Source organism: Centropristis striata, chromosome 16 (assembly GCF_030273125.1).
Source record: "Centropristis striata isolate RG_2023a ecotype Rhode Island chromosome 16, C.striata_1.0, whole genome shotgun sequence".
In the NCBI taxonomy this organism is placed as follows: Eukaryota; Metazoa; Chordata; class Actinopteri; order Perciformes; family Serranidae; genus Centropristis; species Centropristis striata.
The window spans coordinates 35,358,736-35,378,512 of NC_081532.1; the positions used below are offsets into that span (position 1 = coordinate 35,358,736).

The 19,777-nt window shown below is 37.8% G+C and overlaps 1 protein-coding gene across 2 annotated transcripts in view; it reads left to right on the forward strand.

Annotated features, from left to right (window-relative positions):
• The window catches only part of prkd1 (protein kinase D1), a 63,360-nt gene that overhangs the window by 36,409 nt on the left and 7,174 nt on the right, over nt 1-19,777 (forward strand). For both annotated transcript variants that reach the window (XM_059353177.1, XM_059353178.1), the window contains exons 9-19: nt 456-579; nt 1,862-1,939; nt 2,025-2,192; nt 2,833-2,944; nt 5,405-5,457; nt 8,964-9,036; nt 9,692-9,798; nt 11,634-11,795; nt 12,860-12,958; nt 16,152-16,312; nt 16,584-16,690. In XM_059353177.1, the coding sequence (XP_059209160.1) occupies nt 456-579; nt 1,862-1,939; nt 2,025-2,192; nt 2,833-2,944; nt 5,405-5,457; nt 8,964-9,036; nt 9,692-9,798; nt 11,634-11,795; nt 12,860-12,958; nt 16,152-16,312; nt 16,584-16,690 (1,244 nt within the window). The remainder of the gene's footprint in view (nt 1-455; nt 580-1,861; nt 1,940-2,024; nt 2,193-2,832; nt 2,945-5,404; nt 5,458-8,963; nt 9,037-9,691; nt 9,799-11,633; nt 11,796-12,859; nt 12,959-16,151; nt 16,313-16,583; nt 16,691-19,777) is intronic.

Here is a 19,777-nt window from a genome sequence, read left to right on the forward strand (position 1 = left end):
TAATAGCAGTAGCTGTCAAATAATCTTGATAGAGAAAAAAAGTACAACATTTGTCTCCAAAATGGGAAGTGAGGCCGAATTTGACCAACCATTAGTTTAATCTTCAAACTAATTGCATTTTATTGGCTTTAAGTTTTATACATTTAACAGATTTTTTATGCAAAATGTTCATTTGAAAAGTTACTATATGCAGGCTCCAATAACACCAGAAAGAGTTGCTAGAGGGGTCTGAATAGTCGCTGAATAGTTGGAACCACAGCTTGCCTCGTCGATCTTTTGTCACATTAACTCCGTGGTTTAGCCGCTACTAAAGTACCTGTATGGGAACAGAGGCCAAGGGGAACTAACCAGTGGGCGGAGCTAAAACACTCAGCTGTTTCCCAGAAAGTACTGAGTGGAAACAGGGCTAAACACACTCAGAGATGTGAGGTGGAGCTCTCTGTCTCCCCCTGCAGCCCGTCCACCAGCAACAACATCCCGCTGATGCGAGTCGTTCAGTCGGTCAAACACACGAAGAGGAAGACGAGCAACGTGATGAAGGAGGGCTGGATGGTCCACTACACCAGCAAGGACACTCTGGTACTCACCCTGTCTGTCCCTTCACCTGTTTGCTTTTTTGTTTAAACACGGTCCCCATAAAGTGATTGTGACAATGTGATTTGTTCTTGACAGATAAAGTGTACAGTACAGTCATGAAAAAAAAAGTGATTAGACCCTTGTTTTCTTAATTTTCTTGTTAATTATAATGCCTGGTAAAACGTACAACGTGTGTGTATCTGTAACTGTAATCACAGCAAAGATCAAAGGCAATCAGAGCAGCACAATCAACAGAATTAACTGCAGCTGTAGAATGTTCCGGAACAGTGACAGCAGAGATGGACAGACTGGAATTTCGGGCCTCGAAAAGAAAGCATTTTTGATTTAATCTCAGAAATTCTCCAAAAATGATCATGGTCATTGAACAGGGATTGATAAAAAACTATATGACCTATCGAAACGTGGATTAATACACCGATACACAAGACTTGTGTCTACTGTTTAAAGTTTAAATGGAGTCTCTAGGTGAAATTATGCCGGAGAAGTAGACTTTTGAAAATCTCCAATTATTGTTCTTTTTCGCTCATTTTTTTTCGGCAGTCCCATTCATTTCAATGCAAAATTTTTCGCAACTTATGTCTTATGTCCTGCAACTCTTTAAGTTGTAGGACTAGTAGCGGGACGAAATTGCGTCCAGAAGAGGAATAAGAAAAAATCCACAGTATAACAGTAGTGCTCGGGGCTTTGCCCTGGTCCCTACAGCTATTGCATATTTTATTTATGTGACTAAGATTAACAAAAAAGAGGAACAAACTTTATTTATCGACCATTCGCGCTTTTATTTTGTAAATGTCAACTTCCGGTCGCAGAATATGAAATAACGTGCATTTTTTCGATTTCAATTTTTGTTATTATAACTACAAAACGATAATCAAATACATCTTTATCTATATGTCTATCCCTTTTTGACCCGGGAGAAATAAAAAGCCTTGTATTTTTTATTTTAGTGTTTGTATTTCGAATCGAAAAAAATCAAATCCACTCGTACTTTGTTTTTTAAATATCCTTTTGTGAATGACTATTCCAATGACCAAAAGATACACAGACCTTTAAATATAGTCTATCCTGCTCTGACCCTGATTAATCAAAAGACTTGTATTTAAATCTTAATGTTTGGATTTTAAAACAAAAGTCTGATTACCACTCATTTGATTTTTTAATATCCTTTTGTGAAGTGAAAATCCAATGACCAAAAAGATAGACGGGCCGTTATCCCTCCTGTAACTTCTCATGTCTTCTCCTCCTCTTCCTCTTCATGCTGCAGAGGAAGAGACATTACTGGCGTCTGGACAGTAAATGCATCACGCTGTTTCAGAACGACACAGGAAGTAAATACTACAAGGTAAGAGAAGCTCTGTCTCTGTTTTTATGTATTTTTTAAATCTTATTGTGAGTGTGTAATGTGTTGGTGCTCCATCCCTCTGCAGGAGATCCCTCTGTCAGAGATCTTGTCTCTGGAGCCGGCTCAGACTCTCTCTCTGCTTCCTGATGGAGCCAACCCTCACTGCTTCCAGATCGCCACAGCGTCACTGGTTTACTACGTCGGGGAGCATCTGCAGAGAGCTGAATCCTCTGTGACCAGCAGCAGCATCCTGGTGAATTATATGATAATTTAATTTAATTAAATTTAATCTAGTGAAGCTACAAACGCTTCTTCTACTACTGACAACTGTCCAGATGTACTGAGATATTCTACTTAAGTAAAAGTACCAATACCTAGGTTACTTATAAATACAGTATACTGTAAAAAAAAAAAAAATCCTTGTAATTTACAGTAAAATACCAGCAGCTGTGGTTGCCAGAACTTCACTGTGAAAAATACAGTGAATTTATCAGACAGTACGGAACTAACCTTGATAGAGAAAAAAAGTACAACATTTGTCTCCAAAATGGGAAGTGAGGCCGAATTTGACCAACCATTAGTTTAATCTTCAAACTAATTGCATTTTATTGGCTTTAAGTTTTATACATTTAACAGATTTTTTATGCAAAATGTTCATTTGAAAAGTTACTATAGGTGTCAAATAATCTTAATAGAGTTTAAATAAGCACATTTGTATACAAAATATAGTAGAGAAAAGTAGAAAGTAAATAAAAAGTGAATCAAAACCACTTTAAAATTGTACTAAGATGCAGTATTTGAGTAAATGTATTAACTTCACGTGTCCATAATACAATTAAAAAGTGAGACTGTGTAGAGACCTTATCCTGACTGGTTTTACTGGCTGGTTTCAGGTCAGCGGGGTCGGCCAGGATGTGGCTCGGATGTGGGAGATGGCGATCCAGCACGCTCTGATGCCGGCCGTCTCCACCGGAGTCTCCCACAGCTCGCACCACAGCGGACACAGTAAGACAATATCACACTTAAAAACTTGAACATATTGTTCTGGCAATTTTGTGGATTGCACTAAGTTAATGGGTGAACACAAAGCACCCAATACTCTGTTCAGCAAGTTTTATTAGCACATTCGTATTCCATACACCGCACAATCCCGAATGGCTCTTTTACAGTACAACAAAGCCCCGTACACCGCTCGACTTATGACTGTTGCACTTTCAGCATTGACTCTTCAGCAAGACTCAATGCGGCCCTATCTTCCTGCCCGATACATCACATCAGGACAGACCCACTTATCACACGTTCCCCTCTCACATGGTGCTATTAGAGTTAAGTTCACAGTTTGAGTTCCCACAAGGCCTTGTGTCTTGAATATCTAGTAGGTCGCCGCCTACTTCATGCCCCACCATGCAGGAAACACCACATTTCCTTCACAACATGCATAGTAGCAGTAAGATTAGACTTTATTTATCCCAGAGTCTGGAAATTTAGTCCTCACAGCAGCTCAAGATACAGTCATATAGACTTATGGATTTAAAAACTGAATAAATAATTAAAAATAAGACATATACTTACTTAACATACACCTTATATACATAAAATACTTACATAGCTGCTATGGCATTTATACTATATAATACTATAGAGACCTTTACATGAATTTTTGGTCATTTTGTGCATTATTTTGGGGGTCATTTTAGGTCTGTCTTTTTGTAATTTTGTCTTTCTTGGTATTTTGTGTAATTTTATGTCCTTTTTTTGTATTTTTATACAAGTTTTTTTTGGCTATTTTACGTCTCCTGCTAAGGAGTTCCACAGGGCTCCATAGTGAATCCACTACTTTTCAGTGAGGGGTCATTATTGGTGTGTTCAACACTAATGTTAACCTGTATGCAGACGATACCTAGCTCTATATATAGATGATGATTCTGATGACCAGAGCCCCCTTTTTACTGCACTGAAAACTGCATCTTCATTTTGGACATATCTTTCTGGCTGTATCTGTATATTTAAGTATAACAGTTTCAGTTTCTTTAACCCAGTTTCATGACAGAAGCTGAACCAAGATGATGATTATGATATGGACCTTTACATGTATCTTCAGAAAATAATATTATTGCAAAACTCTTGCAGCCAATTTTTTTCAAACCCACATAACTTTATTTTTAAAAATCTAGTGAAGATCCATCAGCTTCAAATCAAAGTTTTATTGTCACATATAAAATCATACAACGCAAAATATATAGTGACATTTTAGTATCTAGCTGTAAAACAAATAAGGTCAAATTTAACAAATGTATTAATACATTTTCATCTATCTAATAGAGTAGAAAATAAACTAAAAAAAAATAATTCTCAGAAATACAATGGAAAAATAAAGACAAAATTTGACACATTTTTATAATAAAATAAAAATGAGATTGTCTCATGTAAACAATGAGACAACATAATCAGCATCAGCACCATTAGTGTCTGTTTAAAAAATATAATTATACAACCAGTACAAACTAATATATGCATATCAGGCATGATGGTTACATCAGTATGATAGGAATTAATTATCAATTACAAATGATGTGTGAGTCCTCTGTACAGTCACTGGTTCAGGACCAGAATATTAGGGGGGAAAATTCCTACTTGTTCTGCCTTTTTTAAAGAATAACAAATGTGCCAAACAGGTTGAATTCCGGGTGGAAATATTCATGTTTGATGGAGTTGTGAAGCAATCAAAATCATTTATTCCTGCAGTTTGAAAATTTCTGTCTGTGGAAACACAATAAAGCTTCAATGGAGAGCTGGAGCAACATGATACACATTGTGTATATATGCATCATTTTACAGTCAGACATAGTGGAATAACATGATTTTAACATCTTTTTATCTACTTATGGTGAAATAAACTAAATAATACATTAAAATAAACACAGGATCTTAGTTTCTTTCACTCGGTATAACAGAGAGTCTATTTGAAATGAAATTGGACGAATGTCATTGTCAGTAAGTGTTAAAAGGGACACATTTCCAGCTCCAGGTATTAATGTTCATGATGCGTCTGAATTTTCCTGCAGACTCTCAGATTCCCTCAGGGCCGCCGTCAACACCCACACAAAAACCATCAGAGATATTTTAGAACTGCTCTGACGTCAAACTGTTCATGACTAACGTTGACTGTGGTCTTAGTGCCTACTGTGTGTTCACCTGAGGGAAAAACACACCAAAATACTCCTGCCTCCAAGGCTAAAGGCTCCAGATCCATAAGGTTATTATTACTGCTGAGACCAACAGGTTAATATACTCGAACTGAAGCTCCTGGAGACAAACTGTCACACTTCACATATTTTAGATAGAAGATATGTGTTATTTGGTTCTTAATATCATTAATTGTCTGTGTTTTTTTTCAAAAAGATGATTCACTCTGATTCTTCCCCTGCAGCTCTAACTCTGATCCTGTTTGTGTTTCTTCAACAGAGGAAATTTCCATCAGTATTTCTGTCTCCAACTGCCAGATCCAGGAGAATGTGGTGAGAAAACACACACACACACACACACACACACACACACACACACACACTCTGCACAGGTGTAATGTAATGGTGTGTACACAGGTAGGTCGTCTGTCAGAGTGGAGCGTTTCTAAAAATAAAATTTGGGGGTATTTATTTTACTCCTTTTTTTGGTAATTTTACTCCTTTTATTTGTTATTTGTCTTTTTGGGTAATTTTATATCTTCTTTTTGGTCAAATTGTGTCTTCAGGTCATTTTCTGTCTTAATTTTGGTAATTTTGTGCAATTTTTTTTTGTCTTTTTATGTCCTTGTTTGTATTTCAAGTCATTTCAAGGTTATTTTACATCATTTTTACAAACCTGTCCGTCCACCTTCTCTCCTTCTCTACTTAACTAACACTTTTCTGCTTTATACTCCGCCTCACCGCCATCCACAATGACTCTGCCCACTAGAGGATGCCACTAACTCCAGACAGAGACGTGGGTCGTATTATTTTGCTGCTTGTGAAACCTCTGGGGCCTTTTTGAGAGGACAGACCCGCTCATTGTTATCTACAGTTTGTCCGTTCTTGCTGTTCCCAGAGGTTTGGTCTGCATCGTGAGAAACGAAGATGCTGATTTATTGTATTAAATATTGTCTTCCCTCGACCATAAACTCCATCCTGTTTGTTCATTTCTCTCGTTCCTCTCACTCTTCGTTCATTTGCATTTAAAGTGTCACAGAGTTTCCCCCCGGAGCCGCTCGGCGTGCACCAAACACTCGTGTGCATTCACATCATAAAGATTTCACACACAAGGCTGAAAACGGCTGAAAACTCTTTTCATGCAAATGCAGCAGCAGAGAACATCGAGTCCCATTTCCATGCGGCGGCGGCGCGTGCACCTTTCGCCGTCTCCAAGGTGAGCACGTCTTCAAGCACCTCAGATGGAGATTACTGTGATTACTCACTCAGCCAAACGGTTTCCATGGTGACGGATGGTAATTAGGCAGCGAGGCTCGTCGAGGGCGGGGGGGTGGGGGGGGGGGGTTATAATATTGTATTTCTGTCCTCTCCGCTCGAGGTGTGATATTAGGCTGTCAGCTAACGGGGGAGAAAAGGGAGACGTGATTGCAGACAAGGAGAAAATATTTAGCAGTTTTGGTGTCAAAGCTGTGGCAGATCACTGTGACGCCGTGTGGTTACGCTCAGTGGGCTCTCCGCCACAAAGAGCTTCTCTCAAACCTCCTCCGCCAGGTGATGAATTGATGCAATTCACTTTTTTGTTGAGCCCACTTTGTGTCACATACGGCCTCGCCTCCCCGCACCGCAGCTTCAGCAGCTTTCCATCAGAGGAACTTCACAGCTTTCACAACTTCAGCAGCTAGCAGCGTTACAAGTACTGCACTAGTACTCCACTCCATTAATTCCAATTTGTGCCACTTTGTACTGCTACACCACAGTTCAGAGGGACTAATATTGTGTATTTAACTCCACTGCATTTATTTGATAAAGTAAAGGGATAATTGAGGTGTGTGCTAGTGTGTTAGCTGCAACAGATGATGATCTGCAGAACCAGGAAACCAACAATGTGCTGCTGCACACAACCTGGTCTCACAGGAATCCGTGAAATAGCCACGGATTTGCTTAACTCAAAATCCGTGGAATAGCCACGGAATCACTCAAATTTCCGTGAAACTGACACGGATTTGGCTACAATGCAAGTTAATGCCAGTCATATCCCGTGGCTATTCCAACATAAAAGTGATTATGTACATTCACTGAGTGAATATTTAGAAAATAAAACATATATTTCTCACTAGAAATGTGATCAAAATCCATTTTTCTGCAGAAACTAAGTCAAAATATTGATTTTTTTCACTAAAAATGAGAGAACTGTCCGCCATGTTTTTTGGAAACTTAAAAGTCACGTGACTTGGAACAAACCAATAGGAAAAAATATTAACTTGCATTGTAGCGAAATTCGTGTCAGTTTCACGGAAATTTGAGTGATTCCGTGGCTATTTCACGGATTTCTGTGAGACCAGGTTCGCTGCACAACATGTATTTAAACACCTAAACAAAGGCCCGCCCTAAACATTTTATACCCGTTTAAGTTTATAATTACGATACTATGTCCACCGATTTCTGTTGTTCCGGTCCATCTACCTTCAGACCAGACTAAATACCCATGTTTCAGTTTGGAGTTAGTGGCGCCCTCTAGTGGCTGTAGTGATTGTGAATGACGGCGAGGTGGAGTATAAAGCACAGAAGTTGCAGTTCGAGGTGGATGGGTCAAAGAAACCCACAACTTTCACCCAGGAGACGTGAAAAAAAAGACACAAAATTACCAAAGAAGGAGTAAAATGACACAAAATGACTAAAAAAAGATTTGAAAATGACCAAAAAAAATTCAAATTTTGAAAAAAGCCACATAAAGTAAAAGAATTACCAAATGGAGACACAAAATGACCTAAAAAAAAATGTAAAATGAGAGGAGAAGAATGGCGTTGCTAACTGTGTACAACCCATAGACTGTATATAAATAATGGACGTAGTCACCGTGACGTCACCCGTTGGTTTGTGGCCCGTTGGAAGCCTCAAGTTCAGCGTTATACTCGTCGCCATCTTGTTTCCGATACAGGAAGCAGAACATATCTGGACTGTGGAGGAGGAGAGGGATCTGATCACTGACTACAGCCTCTCTACACCTCAACCTGACTGAGAGAAGCTGCTGCTAATTCATGTTAGCATTAGCTGGAGCATTAACTGGGATGTTAGCTTTGGCTAGCAAAAAAACAAAAACAAAATGTATCTTTCTTACCTCAGAAAACTGAGCAGCGACTCCTTGGAGTGTCTGTTAGTCCAACCAAACATTGAACAAGACATTTAATGAACAAAACGTTCAAATAAACTGTCATTAAGTGAAAATACAGTGAAAGGGTCAAAGTTATGAGACCAAACCGCTAAACGTCCTCTTTTCCATCTATATAACGTTATATATAACTTTATTGACACGTTTCCATGGATACGCATTAATCTGCTTCTCTTCTGGTGACGGCTCGCCTTGTCAGTGACCTGTCAATCAAAGGTAGCCCCGCCCCAAATCATACGATTTTTTATCTTCTATTTTCTTCTAAATGGGGCCATTATTAGAACTATTGACATCAAATTGTCTTGAAGAAGATTTTTTACTAGTGATTGAGACCATAATGTTGTCCTGAAATTTTTTTCTGAGGTAATAAATCAAGTGAGAAGTTTTCAAATTTAGCACTGAAATGAATGGGCAGATTTCTTTTGCAGCCAAACTTAGCGCCCCCTGCTGGAATTTCCGGTGAATTGCAGGCTTAATGCACTTCCTGGTTGGCCTCCATGCTCAGACACGGAGATTGCCGCCTGGTCTGGAGTCAGTGGCGCCCTCTAGTGGCAGAGATTACAGCACAAAGATGCAGTAGGGAAGGAGGACTTCCACCAGGAGAACGATAGTGTCCCACGAGTCCTTGAAGCAGAATGAATGGTGAAAGTTTGTTCTTGTGTTTCTTCAGGACATTAACTCTGTGTATCAGATCTTCCCTGACGAGGTTCTCGGCTCGGGACAGTTTGGCATCGTGTACGGAGGTAAACAGACAAGAAAGAACATTTAAAACTGCAGAACATGATTCATTTGTTTTTTTTAAGATATTTGAATATTCTGGCAATTACAGTTGTAATATTGTTTGGAGCAGTATTTTATTGATTATGGATTTTTTTTACTGACTCTTGGGTGTTATTTGTTATGTTTTTTTTGTGTTTTTTTTTTTACAAATGTTTGAAGAATAAAGTTTTAATAATTATATATTATTCATATTTATATGTTTTATATATATTAGAACTTCTAAAATAACTGATTGTTTTGATTTTTCAGATATTTTTATATTATGTCAAAAAAAGTTGTGATATTTTGAGAATAAAAGTCTAAATATAAGGAGAATTACATTGTTTTTAGGCATTTTTTGTGAATATATAATCCTTATCTATTATTTCTAAAGCAACATTTTAATGCTAATTATATATTATTAAATGTATTATATTTAATATTATTATTATTATATTGGTTTTATTTCATTTTCAAAAAATCAATGCCTGCAAACTGTCCAAACACCCCTTGATTTATGAATAAAATATAATATATAATAGATGAAAAGATAAAAGCTGACTGAAGGTTATAGCATTCATATATATATATATATATATATATATATATATTTATATATTTATATATATTTCCCTGCAGGTAAACACAGAAAGTCTGGCCGAGACGTCGCCATCAAGATCATCGATAAACTTCGATTCCCCACAAAACAGGAGAGTCAGCTACGCAACGAGGTGGCCATACTGCAGGTACACACACACACACACACACACACACACACACACACACACACACACAGCAGTGCTGCTGGCAGTGAGTGAGACTTCCTGTCGTGAACGACTTCATTACCCTGGCAACACTGTGGGGGTGTGACATCCTGTAATATTCCAGCGCTGCTCAACCTGCAGAACACACACACACACACACACACACACACACCTACCTGCACAGCATCACTGTTCACTTCACTTCATCTCTGATCTGTTCCTTTTGTGGGAATATCATGATTTTCAATTCATTTATTGAGGTTGAAATGTTACTTTTATGTCAATTCTTTACAGATAAGAAAGAAATAAGAAATTATTTCAATACACTACTGGTCAAAAGTTTTAGAACACCCCAATTTTTCCAGAATTTAATTGAAAAATTATGCAGTTTAATGTCTCAGTGTACTCTGAAATTAATGCACATTTGCAACATTTAAATTTCTTCATTGAGCATGATAGTGTTTTGGAAGTAAAAAAAGATTAAAAATCCCATTTTATGTTGAACTAAAGGACTAAAAAAAGACACAAAATGACTAAAGAAAGACACAAAATGACAAAAAAAGACACAAAAAGACACAAAATGACAAAAGAAAGACACAAAATGACCAAAAAAAGAAACAAAAAGACACAAAATGACCAAAAAAAGACACAAAAATACACAAAATGACTAAAAAGACACAAAATGACTTACAAAGACATAAAAATAATTCAAAAATGGACAAAATAGCCCAAGACTCCATAGAGTTAAGTTGTTAACCCATTTCTTGTTCCCTGAAAAAGGCCTACTTGTATAATTCTGAAATGTACATTATTTTCCAGTTTTGGTTAAGCTTACCTTTTTTTATTTACCTCTGGCAGTTCACCACTTACCTTTGTACCCTTTCAAGCTGTTCATTTGACTTGAACTGCTTGAGTTTCAATAAAAAAACTGGAAAAATTGGAGTGTTCTAAAACTTTTGACCGGTAGTGTATATGACCTTAAATTCAGTGGTGGAATGTAACTTACTTCAAGTGCTGTACCTTTATTCACAGTTTTGAGGTACTTTTACATACACATTGATCAATTTAAAATGACTTTTATCAATTAAAGCACATAAACATATATGAAGCACCTACAATGAGTCCTACCTTGACAGTAAACAGTAAAATGCTGCTTACATATAATGCATCAATAACAATAATATATTATAATAATATATTTGGAATATATAAAACAATCTGAGTGGGGACATTCTGCATAACGAGAACTTATATTTTCATAGGGTGAAAAGTATGTGTCCTTCAAAAGTTCTCTGCTTTCTGATGGTCCTTGAATGCATCATATCTGACAAAGGCTTCTGTGTGGAAAAAGTGACCAGAACTTGTGTTAAATGTTGATATTTGTGTCAGAATCTCTTTATTCTCCATGTGTCATTTAAAATAAAGTGTTTGCACTAACCAGATCCTGTTAAAAACATTAAATAAAGAGGCTGTTTACACAGAGCAGAGAGGAGAGGACAGGAGAGGCTGGAAACATGACAATACTTCAATATGTACAATATGTGGAGAAAACTTTACATCTTTTTTGGTAATTTTTCTGTCTTTTTTGGTTATTTTGTATCTTTTTTTGGGGTCTTTTTTTACGTACAATATGTGGAGAAAACATGACACTTGTGGACACTTGGAAAAGTGTTTAAAGATAATTTATCAAATAAATTCAACTTGTGTTTTTCTTTTTTTCTGATTTCTGTCATTATTACATGTTTGAGTTGTTCCCACTTCTAGTCATGTTTGTGCTGATTGTGCTGCCCTGGAACGGCTTGGCTTGTTCTCTGCAGAGCTTGCACCACCCGGGCGTGGTCAACCTGGACTGCATGTTTGAGACCCCAGAGAGAGTGTTCGTGGTCATGGAGAAGCTCCACGGGGACATGCTGGAGATGATCCTGTCCAGCGAGAAAGGACGACTGCCTGAGAGGATCACCAAGTTCCTGGTGACGCAGGTTAGAAACACACTTTCATTTACAATCAGCGGCGGTTCTCGACCAATTTTACTGTGGGGGCCAGTGTTTAATCAGAGGGGCACATTAGCACATGAAAAAATGGCAAAGATGATATTTAAGCATTCAAAATATTTGAATGTCTTGAAAAAGACACAAAATGACCCAAAAAGACACAAAATGACCCAAAAAGACGCAAAATGAGAAGACAGAATAACAAAAAAAACCCATAGAAGACACAAAATGACAAAAAAGGACACAAAATGACCAAAAAAAGACACAAAATAACTAAAACGGACACAAAAAAAGACACATACATTACAACAAAAAAAACCCACAGAAGACACAAAATGACAAAAAAAGACACAAAATGACCAAAAAAAGACAAAAAAATGACCAAAAAAGACACAAAATGAGAAGACAGAATAACAAAAAAAACCCACAGAAGACACAAAATGACAAAAAAAGACACAAAATAACTAAAAAAGACACAACAACAGACACAAAATTACCAAAAAAGACACAAAAAAGACACAAATGAACAAAAAAGACACAGAATTACTTACAAAGACACGTAAAGACATGAAAAGGATTCAAAAATGGACAAAATATCCCAATAAGACTCCATAGAGTTAAACTATTATACAATGTAACATTCTGGGTTCCTTTTGTGTACAATGAGATATTGTTTGAACAAAAAAAAGGTTAGAATTGTTCCATTGTTCATTGTTATAAATTGATAATTTTATTATTAATTTGACACAGGGGCCACAGCAGGGGCCAAAGGCTTCTTCACAGGGGCAGTGGCCCCTGGAGGCCCCTGGGTAGAACCGCCACTGTTTACAATTACACTTCAAATCTGCTTACAGACCATCTTTGGAGTTTGGTGATGCTTACAAATAATGACGTTAAGGAACAACTTTACTCCTTCAAATTACATGAATTCCATGAGCTAAAATTCGACTTATCATGTATTATACTGTGACCTTTCGTCTAGCGCCACTTTCAGGGAACTTTCTTTGATGACTTTGACAAAAGAGTGAATAATGATGTCATGTCTTCTTCAGATCCTGGTGGCTTTACGTCACCTCCACTTCAAGAACATCGTCCACTGTGATCTGAAACCAGAGAACGTTCTGCTGGCTTCTGCAGACTCGTTTCCACAGGTACTGAGTGTATGCATACTATCTGACCATTTTGCAAGTTTTTTTTAAATTTGCATATTCTGAAATTATTGTGCAAAGTAAAGTGCAAGTGTTTTCCTGTAATGCATTGTTTTAATAGGCATTTTTAGTATTAAGTATTATGAAACTGAATTATATGTTACCCTCCTTTGAAGTAGAAGCTATCAAAGTATTGGTTTTTCATATTGTGAAAATGAAATTGAATATTTGGTTCAAAATTGGACATTCACAATCGGCATTTTCCATGTACTTAGGGCAAGTTAATTCTGTTAATAAGTCAATAAGAAATATAAGTTATGGGCCTTTTAAAGTTTATTCATTTCATTTAAAAATATTATTGTTTATTTACTGGTCTCTGCCTCCCCAAGTTGAATATCCCTGGTGTAAAAACCTAAAAACTCAAAAGTTTGACTCGCTGGATCACTACGGCAGAAGCACTAAACTATTTAAAACCCTGGATGCATCTGGATGAAATACCAACAAGAAAAGAAAAACTAAAAAAGAATTATATGCAGCTGACACAAACCAGAAGACAAGCACACACACATATATAATATATATTTACAGAGAGAGAGAGAGTGAAGAGGTGCAACAGGAAGATCCAGACAAACAAACCAGCCGAGACACAGACGGCCCATTAGCTTTCAGTGTAACTATTAGCAGCTTTCTGCAGTTTTGGGTCTCCTCTCCAGAAATAGCTGTTTGTGTCAGACAGACTGTTAGCTGGTAGCTCTAATGATGCAGCAGGCCGGCTGTTGGGCTCACACACTTCACTTACTGTGTATCATCTGCAAAACCTGCTACTAATACCAGGACACACACAGAAAGGAAGAACGACTGAAACAGGAACGTTAGCTGCATTAACGTTAGCTTGAGAGCTAACTAACTAGCTATGTAAGTCAGCAGTTTTTGGAGGAATGAAAACATGTAAAGGAAGAGTCGGTTATTTAGTGAAATTATGTTATTTTTATTCTCCATGGTCCATAGAAAACAAATTATCATGTCCACAGTTTATTTTGACTCCATTTCAATTTATTCCAAACAGACAAACTGACGTTAGTTTTTCTTAAAAAATTAAAACATTCAAAGGAAGTCTGATATTTAGTGAAATTATTTTGTTTGTCTTCCCAAGAGTCAAGAGAAAAGTAATTATCATGTCCACATAGTATTGTGACTCTTCAAAGCTACTTTAATTGATTTTCAACCCCAAGAAATGCTGTATGGAATGAGCTTATTTTGTGAGCTGAGGAGCTAACATTGTCTAGTTTGAGCATCTATGCTTGTATGCTAACTAGCAACCAAGGGGGATATAAAAAGGACTGGTTCCAAAATTTGGTTAAAATCTTTTGAACTTGTTTTTTCTGTGTCCAGTACAGAAAAAAGTTCAATACATTTGTAGCCTAGCTTAGCATATAAAACATGAAAAATAGCATAGCTGTGTAAAAAATTACACAAAAACAAAAAACAACATCAATAAAAAACAATACAGTTTAATACACCCAGTACATTGTATTTATGACAGTTTGTAGCTATTTAAATTGGTTCCCAACCCCCAAATGTTAGCTAAATTAGCTGAAATGTGTGAGCTAAGAAGCTAAGATAAGTGGCACATAGCTTGTTCGCTAAGTAGCAACCAAAAGTTATATTAAAAGACCACTCCAAAAGTACAGAAACATCAAGAACATTTGTAGCCTGGCAACACATATTTCATGTACAATTTGTATTTGGATAATTAAAAGCTATTTGATCAATTCCAAATCCAGAAACGTTAGTTAACAGCTAAATGAGCTAACTTTCGTAATCTAAAGTGCAAAACATTGTCTAGTTTGCACATAGCTTGCTGCTAATTTGCAACCAAGGACTAGTCTGAAATTTAGTTTTAGGGTTTTTCTGTGTCTGGTACAAGTCCAGGACATTTGTAGCCTAGCTTAGCACAAAAACTGATAAGGAAGGAAAAACTGCTAGCCTGTGTTAAAAAAAATAAAAATAAAGTTTTGGCTGCTTAACATTTTAAACCAATATTACAGTTTAAAGCTAATATTGAGGTTGTTATTATCCTGTACGATTAGATTTTTGGCAATTTAAAACGATTTTCATTGATTCCCAACCTTCAAACTTTAGCTACCAACTTAAATATCTAGCAGCCAACAATTTGTTTAGTTGACAGCGTTAACAAGCAACCAAAGAAAAAGGAGAACTTCAAAATCTTGGCAAAATCTCTCGTTTGCTACCAAGTAAATGTACAGAGACCAGTTTCATTTTGTTCAGTTGAGATCAGAGGAAGATCCAGTCCATGATTAGCCTAGCTTAGCTTAGCTTAGCACAAAGAGTGGGAGTAGGCAGAAAAGGCGAGCCTAGATCTATAAAAAGAGAAAAAAAAATACACCTTCCAACAACTCAGGGGCTGTCTTGTGTAGAAATAAAATAGTTAAATGTGACCACAAAAAAAGAGAGGAAGTCTAATAAATGGGATGTGTCAATCAAGGGAATAAATCTGAAAAACAAAAACTGCTTTCTTGGACCAACACCTGAAAACAGGGTCAGACCGCCTCCATCTGAATCCACCTGAGTGAGAAGAGACGGTCTCGATAACAACGGTAACCTAAAATAGACAAGAGTTGATGCTGAGCAGAACTGATTCATCACAACTGGACTGTGAAGCGAGCCGACGTATCACTTCCATGTTTCTCCTGAGTGTGTGTGAATCATCCTGATCGCAGCCAACAGCTTCATCACACTCTGTTCAATCCAAACACTGTCTGCTGCTTGCTGCACAACCAAACAGAGAGAATTAACATTATTTCATGCTCTATCCTGACCTTTATTACCACACTAATGAGGCAAAAATTTGGGCCACATCGTGTTAACCCTCTATGGTACGCATTATGATGCCAGTTAGGAAAAAAATGTTTGGAGTGTTTTTTTTGTCTTAAAATAGAATAAATAAACATAAACTGAAGAAATTTTGGGGAAGTTTTGAAGTTTTTGGGGTTTGTTGCCCGTAGGCAACATTGTACCATTACGGTGCACAAGTGAAAAAGAAAGTTTTTAAAATGAATTTGAACATCATTTATTGGTGGTTGTAGTCAATGAGTCAGTGTTCTAAGATAATGAGGTAAACAATAGTGTAACCAGTAAAACACGTCATGTAACACCTCCATCCGTCTCGTTTCAGGTGAAGCTGTGTGACTTTGGTTTCGCCCGGATCATCGGTGAGAAGTCGTTCAGGCGTTCGGTGGTCGGCACACCGGCGTATCTCGCTCCCGAAGTCCTGAGGAACAAAGGCTACAACCGCTCTCTGGACATGTGGTCGGTCGGAGTCATCATCTACGTCAGGTAGGAGGCCTCACTTAAGAAACCGTTTTTAATTCTGTCTTTGTTTAGCTCCGATATCTTATATTTACGTGTGTTTGTTAGCTTTTTCGTGGTTTTAGGCTATAATGGTTTGTTTTACATTTTTCACTTCATCATCGGTTTATAGTTGGTCACAATTTGACCAACAAAACGTATAAGCAAACTAGTATTTCAATAATCAAAAAACTTCACTATCCATTTTGTATCACAAAAGTATTTTCTATCAAACTGAATGTTTCCGTTCATCCTGCAGTCTTAGCGGAACTTTCCCTTTCAATGAAGATGAAGATATCAACGATCAGATCCAGAACGCTGCCTTCATGTACCCTCCTCATCCCTGGAAGAAAGTTTCCCAAGAAGGTACACGACATCGTGTGACACAAACACACCTTTTATTTTTGTTTGCCGGGACCTATGGGGTTGTTTTTGAGGGGAAACTCGCTTGGAAGGGGCGAGTAGGGTCCTGCTCCAGGTCATTATCAGGTCAGGAGAGGGACATTTAGCTTAGCTTAGCTGTAACTGAGGTGAACTGAAGTAAAACTAGTATTTGTTAAATGTTCAGTGACTTTGCAGAAGAGCTGTTCAACGAACATTTAAAGCTCACTTCCTTTGTTGAGCTGCAGGTCAAGAGGGCACATCCTGTCCCCATACTGAACCTCTCCTGAAAACCGGTTAGAACTAGATCAGGATGCTAGCCTGGCTAACACCAGACTAATCTCAAATGAGATCTGGTCTGGAAACCAGCCATTCATTTCTCCGTAGAGGAGGTGTGGTTTACGATCCTCCAGAGCCGTTTATTGGATGCTTAGAATGTCTATCAAAGCGTCTGTAGGTAGCTCTTAGCCAATCAGATCAGTTATACCAGATGACGTAGTAGAGCTACAGAAATGGATGTTTGTTGTGTGTGTGTCTGTGAGAGAGTGTTGCTGCTGCTTTGCTTCTCCAGTTCTCGCTTTCTGCAAGATTATTTATTTTCACGCTTTATTCCCCCTCATGTCATTCAGCCACACACATCCACTGATTTTATGGGCAATAAACAAGCTGCTGGGGGTCTCTGGGGGCTCCGCTGTCCCCCGGCTTGTAGAGAGATCACCAGCGTTACGATAGCGCCGGTGATTATCGCCGCTAGCAGCTAATAGCCCTGCGGTTGGCTGTTGCGTCACCATCCAAAATTGACCAATTGCGACAAAACCCAACCTGTTGTCGGACACAGCAGATTCCAGCTGCTCATTGCATTTGGCTATTATTCTTTCAATAAATGGTTAACTTTATTCAGTCGTTTGGAGTCTTTTGTAAAAACCAAGTATAGAACAAAAGAACTGGGGCAGAGTGCGGGAGGCTTTAAGAGTTATCAACCCATTCAATGGAAAGCTGAACGGTTTAGTTAAAAGGCTGAAATTTCATTTCACCTTTATTTATTCAGGGAGGGCCAATTGAGAGCAAGCTCTCATTTCCAATGGCGCCCTGATTACAGTACAAATACAATTTAACACATTACACTACATATCCATAATAATATATAATCAACAGAAGCACAATAAATTCAATGAGCACATACACATTCAGAAATCATAAGATTAACAAGAATGTCTTTAAAATGATTAAAAGGAATCATTGTATCCAACTGAAGCTGTGACAGTAAATTATTCCATTTAAAAGGAGCGAAATAAACAAAAGCGAATTTCCCAACCTCCGTTTTAATAGCAGGGATATTAAGAGCCAGTGGGTTATATGAACCAGTTGGAAAGTTAAAATATCTGAAGCTCAGTAGGCTCGATAAGTAGAATGGTAGTTTTTTCAGTAGTGCCTTATAATTAAACAATATACAGTGTTGCTCCCTTCTTAGAGCCAGGGAAGTCCAACCAACATTGTGATAGAGGTGCAGTGATGGGTCATGAACCCATCGCCAGTAATAAATCTAATAACAGAATGATAAATTGTATCAAGTGGTTTTAGGACCGAGGGACAAGCATGCATATAAATAATGTCACCGTAATCTAAAACGGATAGAAATGTGGCATGCACTACTATAATTTCCTAATGATTACACCACAAACACACTTATCTAAGGTTAGAGCAAAAACTACCTGGTTAGGCGTGGTGAAAGATTGTTTGAAAAGTAATAATGATGTAATGCATGTAGGTAAGTGCTGGAAGTTAGTAGGACAACATGAGCACCGGAAATGATGTAAGAACATGAAGCAAGGACGTTTCTGATATGTTTTGACATGGGACACAATCCCTGGTCTACTGGGTGAAATCCTGAGGTTTGTTTTAGTGCTCTGTACTGTCTCCTTTCTGAAAAATGAGGACAGAAATCGCCCTGAAACTGCTTGAGCTTCTTGTAGTAAATCAGAAAATGTTTAACACATTCAAATAAAGGGAAAGTCTCACTTCAGTGTGCATATTTGCATTTCATTGTCACAATTGTTTCCTGAGACAGAGAAGCTAAATCCGGTGCAGTGATAAATCCTGCAGCCAGGAGCCAAAATGAGTTTATTCCCATCTGTAAACAAGGATATCTCTTCTACCATATCCTGAATATTATCAAAACAACAACAGTCATAAAAACAGCCTCATCGTACCGTTTCCTGTCTGCAGAGGGTTGTTCTGTAATGAAACCATGTGTCAGCCTTCCTCTACCAGCAGATATAAATAGTGTGAACCTCCCCCATAATGCCACGATCAAAGATGAATGCTTTGTTTCACCTTTCTGCGGTTATTTTCTGTCCTCAAACATCAGCGCGGATTATTATTTCCTCCCGCTGCAGAGTGATATCTCCTTGAAGTCTCTGCTGCTGCGTGACTCATGTTGTTGTCGTCATTGTCTCTAAATGCGTCCGCCGAGCATGTTGGCTGGAACCGTCCTGTTGACTATCGGAGACAGATTTAAATCAGCCTGACTCACTCGCTCCCCGGCTCTTAACCTACCCCTCCACCTCCACATCCCGCCACAGCGACTTCAGCTGCGCTTCAAAATAAACGTTGAAGAGAAAAAAGTCGTTGTCTGTCAGCCGCAGGAGGATTAAATGTCACGGAACAAACTCCTCGGTGCGTCAACAAATCTGCATTTTCAAAGATCACTTTAAAAGAAGACACTTCAAATGGATTCTGTTATAGAACTCATTTTTTCTTCTGCCCACAAACACGATTCAAGTTTTATAATGGAGACACTTGAATAAAGACGTTATGCTGTTATATTGTGAAGACGCCACAAACATGGGCTGAAAATTATGCAGCTTTTATCACCAAAGGATGTCAAATGACACAGTTTAACAGCAGTGAAATGTAGTCAGTCAGGGCTGTTTCTTGACTTCAAATGTTGTGTTTAGGAGTTTATATTAGTATGTGTTATAATATTATTATTGTTGTCAAGTTTACTACTCTTCATTGAATGGTTTTTGGTGCTTTTTATGATCCACTCTGAGCAACAGATTATGGGAAATC